Here is a 16,045-nt window from a genome sequence, read left to right as displayed (position 1 = left end):
CGCTTACATCCGCTCCAGAGCAGGTTTTACCTTATCGTCTTCATCTGGCATGCTCTGGTCTCGTCCATGCATCTGTTAAAGTTCACTTGGCTGCTATCTCCAGATATAAACGGCCTTCTAAGGGGCCATCCTTCTGGTCTAATAAGCTCATCAAGCAATTCATGAAAGGTCTGTTCTAGGCTTTTCCTCTAATCAGAGCCCCGCCTCCAGCTTGGCAGCTAAATACAGTCCTGGGTCAGCTAATGAAGGAGCCATTTGAGCCCATTCATAAATCAGACATCAAATACCTAACCTGGAAGGTAGCGCTTCTCTTGGCCTTAACATGTGCTCGTTGAGTCAGCGAGATTCAAGCATTTACCATCCAGGAACCCTTTCTGAAATTTGCTGGCAATAAAGTCATCCTGCGAACAAATCCTAAGTTTATCTCCAAGGTTCAATCAGACTTCAATATTAATGAGCCAGTGGTGCTGAAGGCTTTCTTTCCACAGCCTCAGACTGGAGCAGAAAGATTGCTTCATTCTCTTGATGTCAAAAGATGCCTTAAGTTTTATTTGCAGCAAACGTCTTCGATCCGGAAATCAAATCAACTCTTTGTTGCTTTTAGTGCGCCCAGAAGAGACCATCCTGTCACTAAACAAACAATTTCTAGATGGATCTCAAGTGCAGTAGACTTTTGCCATCAAAGGGCTGATCAACCCCTGGACTCCAGAGTACGTGCGCATTCCACCAGGGCGGTCTCTACATCCTGTGCTTTCTTCTCTGCGGTGTCCCTGCCGGACATCTGTCGAGCAGCGATGTGGAGAATGGCACACGCCTTCACGAAGCATTACTGTCTGGATGCTGAGACGCTCCGAAATGCAGTGGTGGTCAAGCAGTTCTTAGGCATTTGCTCCGATAAGGTGAGCTATTTGTTTTCCCGCCATCCGCTTCTGCTATAATATCACATTTTCTGTTCAGTATTAAGGTACATCTTATGCATATAGATTTATGTATGAGTGGGTTAGCTCTTTTTGCTTTGCACTTACCTGTTCTAATGCAGATGATATCTTATTATATGATAAACAGTGTTTTTATGAATACAGAAAATGTGCTGATTACTGCTTGCTAGTCTTATTCAAGCATGTGAATCTATGAAAGTTCCAATACTGGAGTAAGAAATAAGTTACTTACCTGTAACTGTATTGGAAGCTTTCATAGATTAACATGCGCCCCCCCCACCCGCCTCCCGGGGGGAGCCCACCTTCTCTCTTTTCTCAGTGTTCTTCATCAATACAGCACTTATGATTGGAAAATCTGAGGGAAGGCAGCTCCACACAGGGAGTTCTAAGGGGTGAGGCAACCTGATTGGTTCAAATTTGAGTTTGGGTGTATTTGACAAAATTACTATGATAGGTTATCCTGTTGAGGCCTAGGCCATGTATTGCATATGTACATTTTCAGGCCTAGGTTGTATATTCCACCGGAGACTCCCATCTCGACAACGGGGAAGTATTCAAGCATGTGAATCTATCAAAGTTCTAATACTGGAGTAAGCCTTTGGTTTTAAGGACATCAAGCGAAAGGTATGCTTTATGAATGGGCCCAGTCCCTGTGGGTTGGGACATTTTTGATGATTCATGAAATGCAAATAATCTTTGTATCACTAACAAGGACAATGTGCCCACACCACTGTAGCACCCTAGATCTATTCTCAGCCCTAGAATAGTGTGGATGTATCTATCCTATATTAACAAGAGCCCACCTATTTTAAATAAAATTGTTTGTGTAGGAAAATGCTTCCACAAGATCAGAAACTAGCAATGAGGGTCATCTTCAATACCCTCTCCTGTCAGGAATCGTCGACATGTTACAGGTTGGTGTATCTGACCTAGCTATGTAGGAGTGACTGCCCTCTTTGGGTCACGTTTATTAATTTCTGTGTTGCTATAGCATGTGCGGTACATACAACAAGTTAAAGTCAACATACTTCAAAAAATAACACAAGCTATAATAAATACACTGTGGGAGATGTTGACATACTTTAAAATAAGAAAGTGTGAGGATAGGAATATGAATAAATATAGAAGAGCAAGACAAGGGATCCATAGGCAATGGGTGGAATGGAATAGGTGTGAAGTAGTCATGAGAGTTAATAAAAATACAGGATGTAGAAGGGGACATAATAAGTCCAATGGGGTCGAGACGACAGAGGAAGATGGGGAGGAGAGTGGAAGTGGTAAGATAATGTCACATGTTTTATTTTCCTCTGTTATGTTATTCCTATTGTTCTATGAAAAGTGTTATTTTAGGTGCTAATTATTTTGCATGTCGTATAAATAAAGTGAAGGAAGAAATGCATTATCCTCACCTAAATGTCTTAAATATAACTTTAACTTTCCTTTATAACTAGGAAATTTGCCATGCAAAACCTCCACAGTAATAGTAATACAATAACAATTTTATATTTAAGTATTAATTATAGGCAATGCATTAAAAAAAAGTAAAATACCTGATTATATTTAGCATTTGCTATGTGCTTTGTTTCCAGTTTCCCATACTGAGGAGGTTTGCAGGAGAACTCCACAAATGCCAGGAGTTGCCCAAAGATTGCGGGGTACATGGCCTGCATGTTTTCAGGCCCTATACAGATGGCCTAAAAAGAAAATGATGAATTCTGAATTCAGTACTCATGTCAGGAAATTTTACATACACACAGTCCAGATGGCCCAAATCATTATTCATGTTACACAAGGTACAGGCAATCATCAATAAGCACTGGCAAAGTCAACAAGTCTGGCGTATTGCTAGACAAAGTGTTTGAGGATAGTTAGGTGTCTGAGTGTGTAAGAGAGAAAATCCTATAAAGAAGAAAGAGGTTGGCTATAACAATATAGGAGCAGGATCTAGGGTCCCTTTTCAGAACAAACTACATTGGTAGAGTTAAACTGTAGTCTCAATGGAGAGTGTTATGAAATGGATTCAGAGGGTTGCACTTGAAGTAGTGAACTTAAAAGACATAGATAGCAAAATGTTGGTTTGTAGATAATTTAAACAACAGTTCAGAATTTTCTTTGTATGTTCTAGGCAGCCTACATGCAAGCACGTCTTTACTTGAACAAAAACATGTAATTCCAACATGTTATCATTACAGTAAAGTACAACAAATAAATGCACAAGGGCAATTAGTGAATAACACTATGGGGGTCATTCCGACCCTGGCGGTCATAGACCGCCAGGGCCGGGGACCGCGGATGCACCGCCAACAGGCTGGCGGTGCATCCAGGCCAATTCTGACCGCGGCGGTAAAGCCGCGGTCAGAAAAGGGAAACCGGCGGGGATTCCGACCCCCTTCCCGCCAGCCTGGTTCTGGCGGTTTTGACCGCCAGAACCTGGCTGGCGGGAACGGGTGTCGTGGGGCCCCTGGGGGCCCCTGCAGTGCCCATGCCAATGGCATGGGCACTGCAGGGGCCCCCTAACAGGGCCCCACAAAGATTTTCAGTGTCTGCATAGCAGACACTGAAAATCGCGACGGGTGCAACTGCACCCGTCGCACCCTTTCCACTCCGCCGGCTCCATTCGGAGCCGGCATCCTCGTGGAAGGGGGTTTCCCGCTGGGCGGGCGGTCGCCCGCCAGCCCAGCGGGAAACTCAGAATGACCGCTGCGGTCTTTTGACCGCGGTACGGTCTTCTGATGACCCCCTATGTCTTTATAACAAGTATAATAATCCAAACCACAATCACTTACAAAAAAAGCCATAAACAAGCTATTAAAGTGTTTTTTTGTTTTAGTAAAGTAAATGCATCAAAGAGCATAAACTAGCTCTTGTAACAAAATGACTACTGAACACCTGCCATAAAAGTGGGAACACAAACAGGGCAATGTAAACACCAATGGAAATGCCATGGTCTTTTTGGACAGCCAGTCCAAGCGATGACAAACCATAACAAACACATAAAAACAATGGCTGAAGAGGGATGACCAAATGCACACACTCCCTCTCTCTTTACTTCTTATTTTACTTTTAGTTGGTAAATTAGTGACACAGAGGGTGGAAAAAAATATCACAATGTTACTGATATCAAATCTGGGGCTGAATATATTATCATGTTCTATTTGGAACGCACAAACAACAGAGGGGGTGTTAAATCCAATTACTATTAGCAAACTAGATACTTAACTTATCCGTCTCAACTAAAAAAACATACACTATCTGATATCATGTTGATGAGTTAGCAAGAGAGCAATACCAGTCAATCTCTCCCGATACTTGTATGCACAGGAGGCAGTAATATTTTAATAATTGTAAAGTGTAATTCTGTTCATACTAGGGATCAGTCAGATTTCTCTGAAATCTCTAAAACTCAATTTTCCAGATACACAGGGTTGGGTGAAAAACAGCAGTAAAGGCTGGATGCTATGTATCTCAAAACCTCATCCTACATCATTTCCTCTGCAGGTATCCGCCAAGAGCAATACCATTTTCCACTTAACAGTGGTAAGGTGCTAAGGTTTGGGATATAATAGGGATTCTTATCCACGCCTCAGGCACACTAAACATGCTATTTAAAAACTCACAAATTTAATATTTGGGAACAAGCACTGCATTGCAGCCTAATAGAACTGCACTATATAAAAGGTTAGAGACAATGACAAATCACGAAATCCTTGACTAAATAACTGTAATCTCTTCCAATTAAAGGCACTGATCTCCACAGCGTTCTTCTCTCCAGAACTTTGATACATATAAAAGACATTCTACAATTTGAACAAATTACTTTGGTAACGCCTTATCAGGTAGAGACTTCTTTTAGCTGCAGATTACTTACCTTAGAAATATTCCCAGGCGTCAGACTGGATACGGATTTTTTTGTGAGCAGTACCACCTGCGCGCTTGTGAGTGGCGTCAATCGGTTCCACGTGAAGTCTTCAGTGTTGAAAGTGACGTGCATGGTGCCTCTATAAACGTTAACCCAGTGCACTGCTGACAGTTTCTTTTTGTGACACTTCATGTCAGGAGCACAGACCCACAAAGAACAGTGACCACGGTTGTGGAAAACTAGGGCCCTGAAAGGGTAACAGCCCTATCCTTAGAAATCAATTTGCAGAGAGGAGAGGATGGGTGGGTCAGTAAGGAGCCTGCACTAGACAGAGGGCCAGATATATCAAAGCTTTCAGCGTTCACAAACGGTGTAAATCACAATATTCCACTGTTCGCAAATGCAAAAATGGCTTTCAGAAAGTATGAAAGGCATACGCAGGCCAATTTCAAGGGATCTCTAAAATAGTGATTCCCTGAAATTGCGACTCAATTTAGGGATATTTAGAAATATTTTTGGGGGGAACATCAAAGGGGTGCCCTAGGCCTCCAGCACCCTGGGATTTGCATTACCTAATTTGCGAATTACTAACAGGAATTAGCAAATTCGAAAATGCAAAACCATTCACACCTATGGGCCCACAGGCCCATAGGGATGAATGGAGTTCCATTCCCTAATTGCGATTCGGATTTTTAAGAAATCGCTATTATTGAATCGGAATTTTCATACATCCCATTTTGCATTTCTCAAATAACAATTTCTTAAAATTCACTATTTAAGAAATGGAAACCGGTAGCTTGATACATCTAGCCCAGACTCTCTACCAGATAAGGCATTACCAAAGACTTGTCCATCTGATAGAGACTTCTAGCCACAGATTCCCTACCTTAGATGAGATACCCAAGCTATACCGCCCCAGTGGTGGGTCTACGGACCAATTACATATGAGGAAGACCGGTAGGATCGACAAGCGTCCATCCTGACTGACCTGAATGCCGAGGCAGCAGTGGTATGGGAACGTATGCAAAGAAGCCCACGTTACTGCCTGGAAGATATCCAGGACTGAAACTTCACATGCTAACACAGTGGCCGCAGTTTTAGCTGTGGTGGAATTAGCATGTAAACCCTGACAGGGCTATTTCTTGGCCAATGCATAGCAGATTTTGATACAGAGTACAACCCACTGGGAGATTATCTGGTTCTGCAGGGCCTGACCTTGCTTCACTGCGACATACCCCATGAAGAGTTGGTCGTTCACCCCAGACTCTTGTGTGCGGTCAGGGTAAAACGTCAATGTTCTTTTTGGGCCCAGACAGTGATGTCTCTCCTCGTCTTTAGAGGGATGTGGGGGAGCATAACAAGTAGGCAGAATGATGTACTGGCCTACATAAAAGGGAGTAACCACTTTTAGTAAGAAGGAAGCTCTTGTACGAAGTATCAGTTTGCCTGGGTGAATATTAAAATAAAGAGGTTTGGATGACAAGGCCTGAAGTTCACTGACCCTCCAGGAAGATGTTATAGCCATGAGAAAGGTCCTAGATGGTAGGAGCCTGAGAGGACAACTTTGCAAAGGCTCAAAAAGAGCACACATAAGGAAACTGAGGACAAGACTGAGGTCCACTGAGGCATACATAATGAAAAGAGAAGGTGGGAACAAATGTTGTAAATCTTACAAAAATCTATTTACAAAGGAGTATTTGAAGAAGGATGGCTGGCAAGGCAACCGTAGAAATGCTGAAAAGACAGAAAGATAGCCCTTGAGAGTGTCTAGAGCACAGCCCTGTTGAGCAAAAGAAAGGATGAATAGAAGCACCTGCGAAAGAGGATGTTGGAAAATGGCCCTCTCTGAAGGGCCATCCCGAACTTTTTGCCTTCCTCCTTTGTTTCTGACCTCGGTTTTGTTGGCTTTAGGACTCTGGGCACTTTACCACTGCTGACCAGTGCATATGCTCTTGCCCTAAAACATGGTAACATTGGCTTCTACCCAAGTAGCATTTTCAATGTACTTGTAAGTACCTAGCAAAGTGTGCTACATGTGCTTAGGACCTGTAAATTAAATGCTACTAGTAAATTTGCAACACTGATTGTGCCACCTAAGTAAGTAGCCCCTTAATCATGTCTCATGTCTGCTATTGCAGGGCCTGTGTGTGCAGTTTACTGCCACTTCGACTTGGCATGCAAAACTGCTTGCCAAGCCTTCAACTCCCCGTTTATTACACAAAAGGCACCCCCTACGTTAGGCCCCTAGGTAGCCTACAAGGCACGGTGCTATGTAGGTAAAAGGCAGGAGATGTACTTGTAAGTTTTAGAAGTCCTGGTAGTGAAAAACTCCCAACGTCGTTTTTCACTATTGTGAAGCCTGTTCCTCTCATAGGCTAGAATTGGAAATTCGATTCTATACTTTTTAGTGGTAATTTCTGATCTGAAGAGAGTGCCATTGTCATGTTTGGTGTGGTTGGAATGGCAGTGAGAACTCCTGCTCAGTGGTGAAGTTGGATTTAACATTACTATTTTAGAAACAGCATTTTTAGAAAGGAGGCATTCATCTGTACTTACTGCTCACTGTGCCTTACAGCCTGTCTCCAATTCACATCTGGTCTGTGTTGCTTGACAGCTCCCTTGTGCATACCATGCAGACAGCCATAAACACAGGACACTCAGCTGCTTCTGCCTACTGATGGGTTCTACTGGGCAGGAAGAGTGGAGGACCTCTCACTTACATTTCAAAGGCTAGAGGCCTGACCACACACAAAGGACTGATAACCCCCCTCAGATCTCCTGGCTGACAGGGCTATGTTGAAAGGGGAACTGGTGCACTTCAAAACCACTCTTTGAAGTCTCACCCACTTCCAAAGAACATTTGGGTATATATGTTGGGTCTGTGACCCCCTAAAAATCAGACACTTCTGGACCTACAACTGGGCTCTGTCAGACGGACTGCAGTGCTGCCCAAAGGACTCACCTGGACTGCTTTTCTGCAAGGGCTACTTTTGGTTGTTGCCCTGCTGCTCCCTGACTCTGCTGGAAGGACCTTCCCTTCCCACCACAAGTGATCTTCAAGGGCTTTTCAGCTCCTATTAAGAAGTCTCAGGGCCATCAAAGACTTCACCTAAAAGAGAAAATCCATGCCTCAATGTGCTGTGTCATAAAAATTGACGCAACTGAAAATATTGACACAAAGCCTGCAGCATTGATGCACTGCCTGTCTTGCGGCTGAGATAAATCGACACAGTGCCTGCAGAATTGACGCAGCAACTGTTTCAATGTGATTTCATCATCCCAGCGCATCTGGATTTTCCACGCATCATTCTTGGGTGTCAATTTTTCCATCAACCCTACACCGAAGTAAGGAACTGCGGCTGCGTATTCGGAAACCGATGCATCGCCTTTCCTGCGAGGAAAGAATCAACTCATCACCTCCCTTGCCACTAATGAACCGACACATCCTCTCACCTGTGAGGAAAGAATTGACACATCACCCCCGCGCACTGAGGAACCAATGCAACACTTTGCTTTTCCAGCAGCTCACCTTCCTTGTGGCCCGCATAGTCTTTGTTTTTGACACATCCCAGGTACTGTGTCCTAAAGAGATACCTGCACTGATTCCTATAAATTAAGACTTACTTAAACCTCTAAAAAGCAATACCTTGACTTGTGTATATTGGACCTTTGTCGTTTTGGTCTTGTTTATTCTGATAAATATTATCTATTTTTCTAAACTGGTGTGGAGTACTTTTTGTGGTGTTTTCACTGTGTTACTCTATAAGCCATTTCACAAATACTTTACACATTGCCTTCTAAATTAAGCCTGCCTGCTCTGTGTCAATTTACCAGAGGGTGAGTACAGGATAATTTAGGTTGTGTTGGGAATTACCATGACAGGATTGTGGTACCTACTTGGGGAGGGCGCATATCTCTGCTAGCAGAAGACCCAATTTATAACAGAGAAGCAGGAAGGGGATCAATCTATCTCTCTGTACATCCTGCCACAAATTTTTTCCAAAGGCAGGCGTATACCGTCTTGGTGGAGGGACACCTGACTGCTACAAAAATGTTTCAGTCTTCCGGAGGAAGGTCCAAAGCTTTCAACTGCTGCCGCTCAATCACCGTGCAAGAAGGAAACAGTTGACAGGTTTGAGGACTCGGACTCTGATGCTGTGACAGAAGATCCTCTGAAAGGGGCAGCCTGATCAGACGACCGATGGCCATGCTCAAAAGTTCAGGATACCAGACTCTCTGTGCCCTGTCCAGAGCCACAAGAATGACTTGGGTCCAGTCGTTTCTCATCTTCTTGTGAACTCTGGGCAGCAATGGTATGGGCTGAAGGCGTACAGGAGGTCTGAGCTCCACTCGAGACGAAAAGCATCGCCAAACAAGAGCAACCTTGGAAACGTCAGTGCACAGAAGTGTTGACATTGCACGTTCTCACTGGTGGCGAACAGATCTAACCAGGTTCTCCCCACTGATGGAAGAGGCCTTGTGCCACCTCTGGATGGAGACACCATTCGTGATCCGAATCTTCATGAGAGTTTGTCTGCTTTGGCGATCAGAGAGCCCGCCAGGTGTTGAACCACCAGGGATATGTCCTGATATTCCAGCTAGGTCCAGAGACGCAGGGCTCCATGACAGAGGGTCTACGAACCCACCCTGCCCAGGCTGTTGCAGTACCAAATGGCACTGGTATTGTTGGTGAATAAATGTACTGGCATCCCCTTGATGGAGGGTAAAAAGGCTTTTAATGCAAGTGGGATCGCACAGAGCTCCAATAGGGTGATGTGGAGTACACATTCTGCGGGAGACCGGGGTCCCCTGATCTCCACCTGTCCCAAATGGCCGTCCCATCCCAGGAGTGAAGCATTTGCTACCTCTGTCAGAACTGGTTGGGGACGGGAGAGGGGGTGTGCTGCTGACACGGTTAGTTGGCCACCACTGCAGGTCCTTTGCAGTTCTCTCAGAGATATGGAGCATGTCAGGGAGATTTTCCGATTCTGCACCCAATGGAACTTTAAGTCCCACTGCAGAGCCCGCATATGCCAGAGGGCATGTGTTACCAACAGGATGCAAGAGGCCATGAGTATTAGCAGCCTCAGAGTCTGTCTCACCAGAGGTTCATGTGGAGTCCAGATTCTGTCGGAGACCAAGTCCCTTGATCCACCTGTGCCAGATGGCCGTCCCATCCCAGGAGTGAAGCATTTGTCACCACTGTCAGAACTGGTCGGGGAAAGGTGAGGGGTGTGTTGCTGACCTGACTGTGGTTCGTTGGCCACCACTGCAGGTCCTTTGCAGTTCTCTCAGAGATCTGGATCACGTTAGGGAGATTTCCCTGATTCTTCACCCACTGGAACTTTAAGTCCCTCTGCAGAGCCCGCATAATCCAGCGGCCATGTGTTACCAACAGGATGCAAGAGGCCATGAGTACTACCCGGCTTAAGAGTCTGTCTCACCAAAATCAGGGGTAGAGGCATCATAGCCTGAATATCCTGGACTTGCCGTGAGGGAGAATAAGCCCAAAACTGCAGCGTGTACAAAACACCTCCAATAAAAGGAAGAGTCTAAGAGGGAGCCAGTCAACAAGTGCAGGAGGTTCTCCATAATCTAGAGATGGGAGACAACAGGCTGAGGCAAGCCCGTCTTCAATAGCCAGTCGTCGAGAAAGGGGAACACTAACAGCCCTGATCCCCGCAGATGAGCTGAAATCACTGCCATCACCTTGGTGAACCCAGAAGGGGCACTGGTAAAGCCAAAGTGGAGCATTGTGTAGTGAAAGTGCCTGTGACCTACTGTGAACCGCAGGTAACGCTTGTGGGCAGGCACGATGGGGATGTGAAAGTAAGCATCCTGCAAGTCTAACACTACCATCCAGTCTCCCAGGTCCAGAGCTAACTTCAGTAATTTGAGTTTCTCCTTCTTAAGGAAAAGATTGAGAAGGTGCAGGTCTAGGATAGCACAAAGCAGCTGTACTTTATGAGTACCAGGGAGTAGCTGGAATAACAACCACAACCACAACCTACTTCTGGCATCGGCACCCTCTCTAGTGCTCCCTTGGCCAAGAGAGCGTAATTTCCTGGCGGAGAAGGGAAAGGTAGTCCTCCGTCATCCTGTGTAAGTAGGTGGCATTCATGGAGGGGTAGCCACGAAGGGGAGGGAGTAGCCCCTTTGAATGATCTGCAAAACCAACATGTCGGATGTTATAGACCACCAGTGGGGCAGGTGATGGCAGATTGAGCCCCTCCACTGGGTTCCCATGATGGTAAGAGGGCAGACTATAATTGTTTGGAGGCCGCTGCTGCAGGAGGGGTGGTGAACTGGCCTGACCAATTAGATGCCCGACCTACGGGGTCTGTGGGCACTGTGTTCTCAGTCAACAGAGGCTGGGAAGCTTGCGCACCACAGTGGCTTGGAGGGTAGAGATGTGGCTGGAAGCCCCTTCCAGGGCCACAAAAGGAGTGAAAGGTGGATTGTGGAGTGACAACAGGTGATGGAAAGGTTCAAAAACCTGCCTGTGGCCCTGTTGTCCTTAAAGCGCTCCAGCTCTGAATCCACCTTGTCTCTGAAGAGAAGGGAGCCATCAAGTCTTGTTCGTAAGCGATGCTTTGACATTCCTAGAAAAGTAAGTTGTCCTCAACCATTGCGTGGTGCCATAAGGCCACTGTCAACGAAACTCCGCTGCTCAGTAAGTCAGTGGTGTCCAGACCACATCTTATCGTGAATTTAGCTATGTCTCTTCCATTGGTAACAGCCTGGCAGATCATGGCCCGGGCCTCTTCCGGAACCTAGTACCTGTGCAACCATATCCCACAGAGCATGGGAATAGTGGCCCAAAACGCATGTGGTGTTCACAAACTGCAGTGCCAGGCTGGTGGAAAAAAATACATCTTCTCTCCTAAGTTGTCCAACCTCTTGGATTCCCGATATGGTAGTGTTGTAGGGAATGCACCAGGATATATATGGCAAGTGAAGGCTTGGACCACCAAGCTCTCTGGGGTAGCGTGCTATGTGAGGAAGTTGGGGTCCACTGGGGCAAGGCGGTGGTGGCAGGCAATCGTCCTATTCCCAGGAGTCCATGTGTAATGCTTGGACCAGGTCCCAAGCAGGACATCAGTAAGAGCAGCATTAAACGGGAGAAGCGGTTCTGAGCAGGACACTCCCGGTGAAAGCACTTCAGTCAAGATGTTCGTCTTGACTGCCATCAAGGGTAAGCTAAGATCCAGGACCTTGGCCTCCTGCTCACAACCACTGCAAATTACACTCCCTCCTCTGTTTCCATTGTAGGAGGAGAAAGCATGCCAGTATCTGAAGAGGTGTGCAGTCCACTGGCATCCACCAAATCCTCACACCAGTCCATGTTAGTCTCAGAGGGCTGGTATTCGTCAGAGTCCAGCGATCCCTCCCAATCCTCCCTGAGTTCCATCCCATAAGAATAGGTCCAGGCTCAGGCCTGGAAGGCATGGCTCCAGCTGACACCAGAGTCAGTGTCAGACAACGTCCCTCTGACTCCGTGTCACAGTTGGAGATCAGAATGGGGAAGGTGCAGTTGGTGGGTTGCAGGGAGAGTCGACATTGGGATCGAAGACGGGGAAGGTCAAGGTGGCATGACCGGCACCGATCCGGATCCAACTGTGAATCTAAGGAGTCCGACTGGTGCCAGAGCCACTGGCATGGATCAGGTAGGGTCCCATCCACAAACCCACAGGGCCCAAAGGTGCATCAGTGGGAACGGGCCATCCAAATATAAGGTCCATGGCCTCATGATATTCTTTTAATTGGATGTGGATTGCTCCGGCTCCTGGAAAATCTGGGAGGTGTGGAAAGGACCCAGGCACTGGCTTTACCGCAGAACGAGGTAATCAATGTCGACGTTCCCTTGTCTTGTCAGCCGAGTTCTTCTTCTTGTGGTGGAACTTAGCCAAATGACCCAATGACTTTGAAGGAGATGAAAATCTGAGACTCTGAGACCTCTCCAGGGACCTTCGCTTGACCAGGAGCTTGATCGTCGTGATTTTACACATCGAGCTGTTAGGAGCATGAGTGCTCCCTCAAAGCCTTCGGGTTCATGGTGGGGCAATCGGAGCAGGCCTTAAGATCGTGGTGGTGCTCAAGGCATCAAAGGCATACAAGATGCAGGTCTGTTGTCGACATTGAATGTTGACAGGTGATGCAGGGCTTGAAGCTGGCCTTCTGAGTTTACATCCCTGCAGCACCAGGAAGAAAAACCTAAAAAAAAAAACAGGAAGCAGAAGAAAGTTAGTCAAAAAGTGACTAAGGAGTAGTTTGTCACTGGATCAGCTCTGACTGGTGCAAAAAGAAAATAACTGATGTCAGTGCGGTGCAGTGACACCTTTATAGGCACCACGCATGTCACGTTTGGTGCAAAGCCACCTACCAGCGTGCAGGAGTAGTGGTAACAAAAATGTCTGGTTCTAGTTTGATGTCTGGGAATAATTGTAATGTAAGGGATCTGCGGCTAAAAGTCTCTATCAGAGTTACATTTTACTCTCCTGCGCACAACATTGCTGATAATGACTGAAAGATTGGATGGGTTTACGGCGGAAAAAGGAAATTTAAGGAAGATAGCATTCAAAGTCACCCTTTGCCTGCCAATTTCTTAGTACCTACTGTCAAAGTCCAGATTTTGATGGTAGTTTCCATTCAGAGAATGAGAACGATTGTGCAAAATTCTCCATTTAAAAACAAACTACATCAAGAGGTTCAACTTGCATAATGTCATTACATACACATATTGAGAACAAAAGACACCATCTGAGACCACAGCACATAAGGAAGTGCAAATATAAATACATATTAAATGAATGACACTTGCTTAGCGAAGTTCAATGGAGTGAACTATAGGTAAGAGCAAATTCACGCAGGCAAGGGCTTTTTCAAACACTTTGCACCTGCTTCCATTTTTGGTATATTTCTGTAGTGGATTATCATTGTTTGGGTTCATTCACGATACTAGGATCTGTTGAATTTAAGCGTTAGAGAGACAGTAACGTTTTTCTGACAAATGAACGAGAATGGCAATTAAATGTCAGATCCAATCATTTTTAACATATAATAAATAAAAGAATACCTTTTGCAAGACATCCAATGCTGTGAGCACTGCCTCCTGCAAACTGGTCAACACTGCTTCAGTAAAAGATGGAAGGATGAAAGGAGAGGCATCTGAACTAATGGGAACAGATACAGCACCATGTAAAATTCCTCCCAGCTTTTGTAAGTCTTCCATGCTAAAACCAGTTTTGATGTGTTGATACAATGCTGGGAAAATCTATATTAAAGCTGTGAGAAATGGCTGGCTAGGTATGAAAGCAAGTTTGTCACAACTGGCTGGCGGTTTTGTGCTTTCAGAACCAATCCTATACCATGCATTCCAGGCCGCCCACCAAAGGGCTGAATCTTCAATCTCATCCATGGCGATTGGAAGCTCGGGAGCACTGAATCTGCTGAGTTTTTCTCCAATTGAGTCCATCCTAGTTAATGGCCTTCCAGGACCAGCAGCCATCACTGGTCCCAGAAGGACTGGTATGGGCACACTCATCACAGGCAGAGATTCCGGTTTATCTGAGTCTCTTATTGGACTAACTATCTGTAGGATTTCCTGGAAACTTTTCAAAGCAGCCAGAGACACCTCATTGTTTTTGCTTAGTGAAGCCGACTCAATGTGATCCAACAGAACATCCCAAGCTTTGGTGAAATCACCTATACAGAAGACAAAAAACATTATCTTTGTATTCTTGTCTATACTTTGTTAACTCTCTTATGTACTACTGATGTTTGTGAGGTTGAAAAAAACAATACACGTAATAACTGTAGTCCCTGCAATAAATTATCATACTTAAAAATGGCAACCTGGCGTAAACATATTTGAGATGTTTGTGGTGCTCTAGTAACTACCTTTTACTCAATACTTTCCTTCTTTAAATTCATATCCTCTTGATAAGTCCTTTCACCCCTCTAGGACTATTTACAGGAGAGGAAATAGATAAAAGAGGAAACACAAGTCTGTAATACCTACCTGAAATAGTTTCCATGTGAGGAAAAAGTGAGAAATAGGTTACTGAGCACAACTGTTAGTGGTATCTACATTAAATCCTTTGGTGAGAACCGAAATAAAGCACTTTTGCTCCAGGTGGAGACCCACATGCTCACGACATAGGTGTGTCTCTGTCAACTCTGTCAACGTCTGATAGAATCTGTTCATGTATTTATTCAGGACAAGCAAAACCTCATATGCTTTCGTATTACGTCATCCACTCTTTTGAAATTATTATTGAGGACAACCACTGAATGTTATTTAGACACACCTCTATTCATATATGCATAGTGGGAAAAAATATATCATTATCATTACTTTTCATACACCTGTTGACCTATGGAAAAATGCATATCCTGGTTGAAAAGCTTCAGAATCAGATTGTGCACCCATATTTAGCTTTGCGACTATGGCATTTCTATACACTGTTGTTAGTCAGTACTTTAGAAATATACTCATTTTCTAAATAACTGATGTGTATATTATTTAATATGAAGCACCCTGCTCACATACACATTATAGCTCATCTGCCATTGCTAAAATAGTGTTCCGATCCTTTTTATGTTGTACTGTGTTCTTCCTTGTATTTGTTCTCCATTAAATCATCATTAAAAAGGAACATCACACCATATATCCTTTATAAATACATTAAAAATACTGATCACACTTTGGAGCACCGCACAATGACACTGCAAGTCTCACACTTCTCAGATGTGCCATTAATATCTCCTCTCTGCACATTCTACGTGGATCTATTGCAAACCCAATTGTAAAATGATCAGCAATTTCCATTTCATGTAAGTTAAAAAGTAGCCTTCTGTATGACACAGACTCCATCCCTTTGGAAGTCTATCTACCTTATTTCTGAGAGCTATATTTTTGTTTATAGTATTACATCATGCAGCTGTTTAATTTGAGAAGAACTATTATATTTATATAAATGTGCCTACAACCCAATTCTACTTCCACCATTCTTGGTAAAATAATACTCTAGATTCTGCCATACTCCTTGCCAGTTTTGCATAAAGGTCTTCCTAGAAACCTTTGCCAAGGCCTGGGACTGTTACTCAGGTAGGTGAGAATCACAGGAGTTAGCTAAAGTCATACTGTCACTTTTTACCTTACCCTCGCCCAGCATGGGTGGCTCACCTTCTTTTATTAAATACCTTAGGAAAAATATAACTACTAAATGTAGAAGGCAGGCTCAGT

General features: G+C 44.7%; 1 protein-coding gene across 1 annotated transcript in view; it reads right to left on the bottom strand.

The window, feature by feature from the left end:
- Positions 1-16,045, bottom strand: part of MON2 (MON2 homolog, regulator of endosome-to-Golgi trafficking) — a 775,721-nt gene that overhangs the window by 172,161 nt on the left and 587,515 nt on the right. The window contains 2 exon segments of the mRNA XM_069229077.1: positions 2,489-2,632; positions 13,874-14,502. Coding sequence (XP_069085178.1) covers positions 2,489-2,632; positions 13,874-14,502 — 773 coding nt within the window.

Source organism: Pleurodeles waltl, chromosome 4_1 (genome assembly GCF_031143425.1).
Source record: "Pleurodeles waltl isolate 20211129_DDA chromosome 4_1, aPleWal1.hap1.20221129, whole genome shotgun sequence".
NCBI classification, from domain to species: Eukaryota; Metazoa; Chordata; class Amphibia; order Caudata; family Salamandridae; genus Pleurodeles; species Pleurodeles waltl.
The sequence above is the reverse complement of the archived record's forward strand: the minus strand, read 5'-3'. Positions and strand labels throughout refer to the sequence as shown.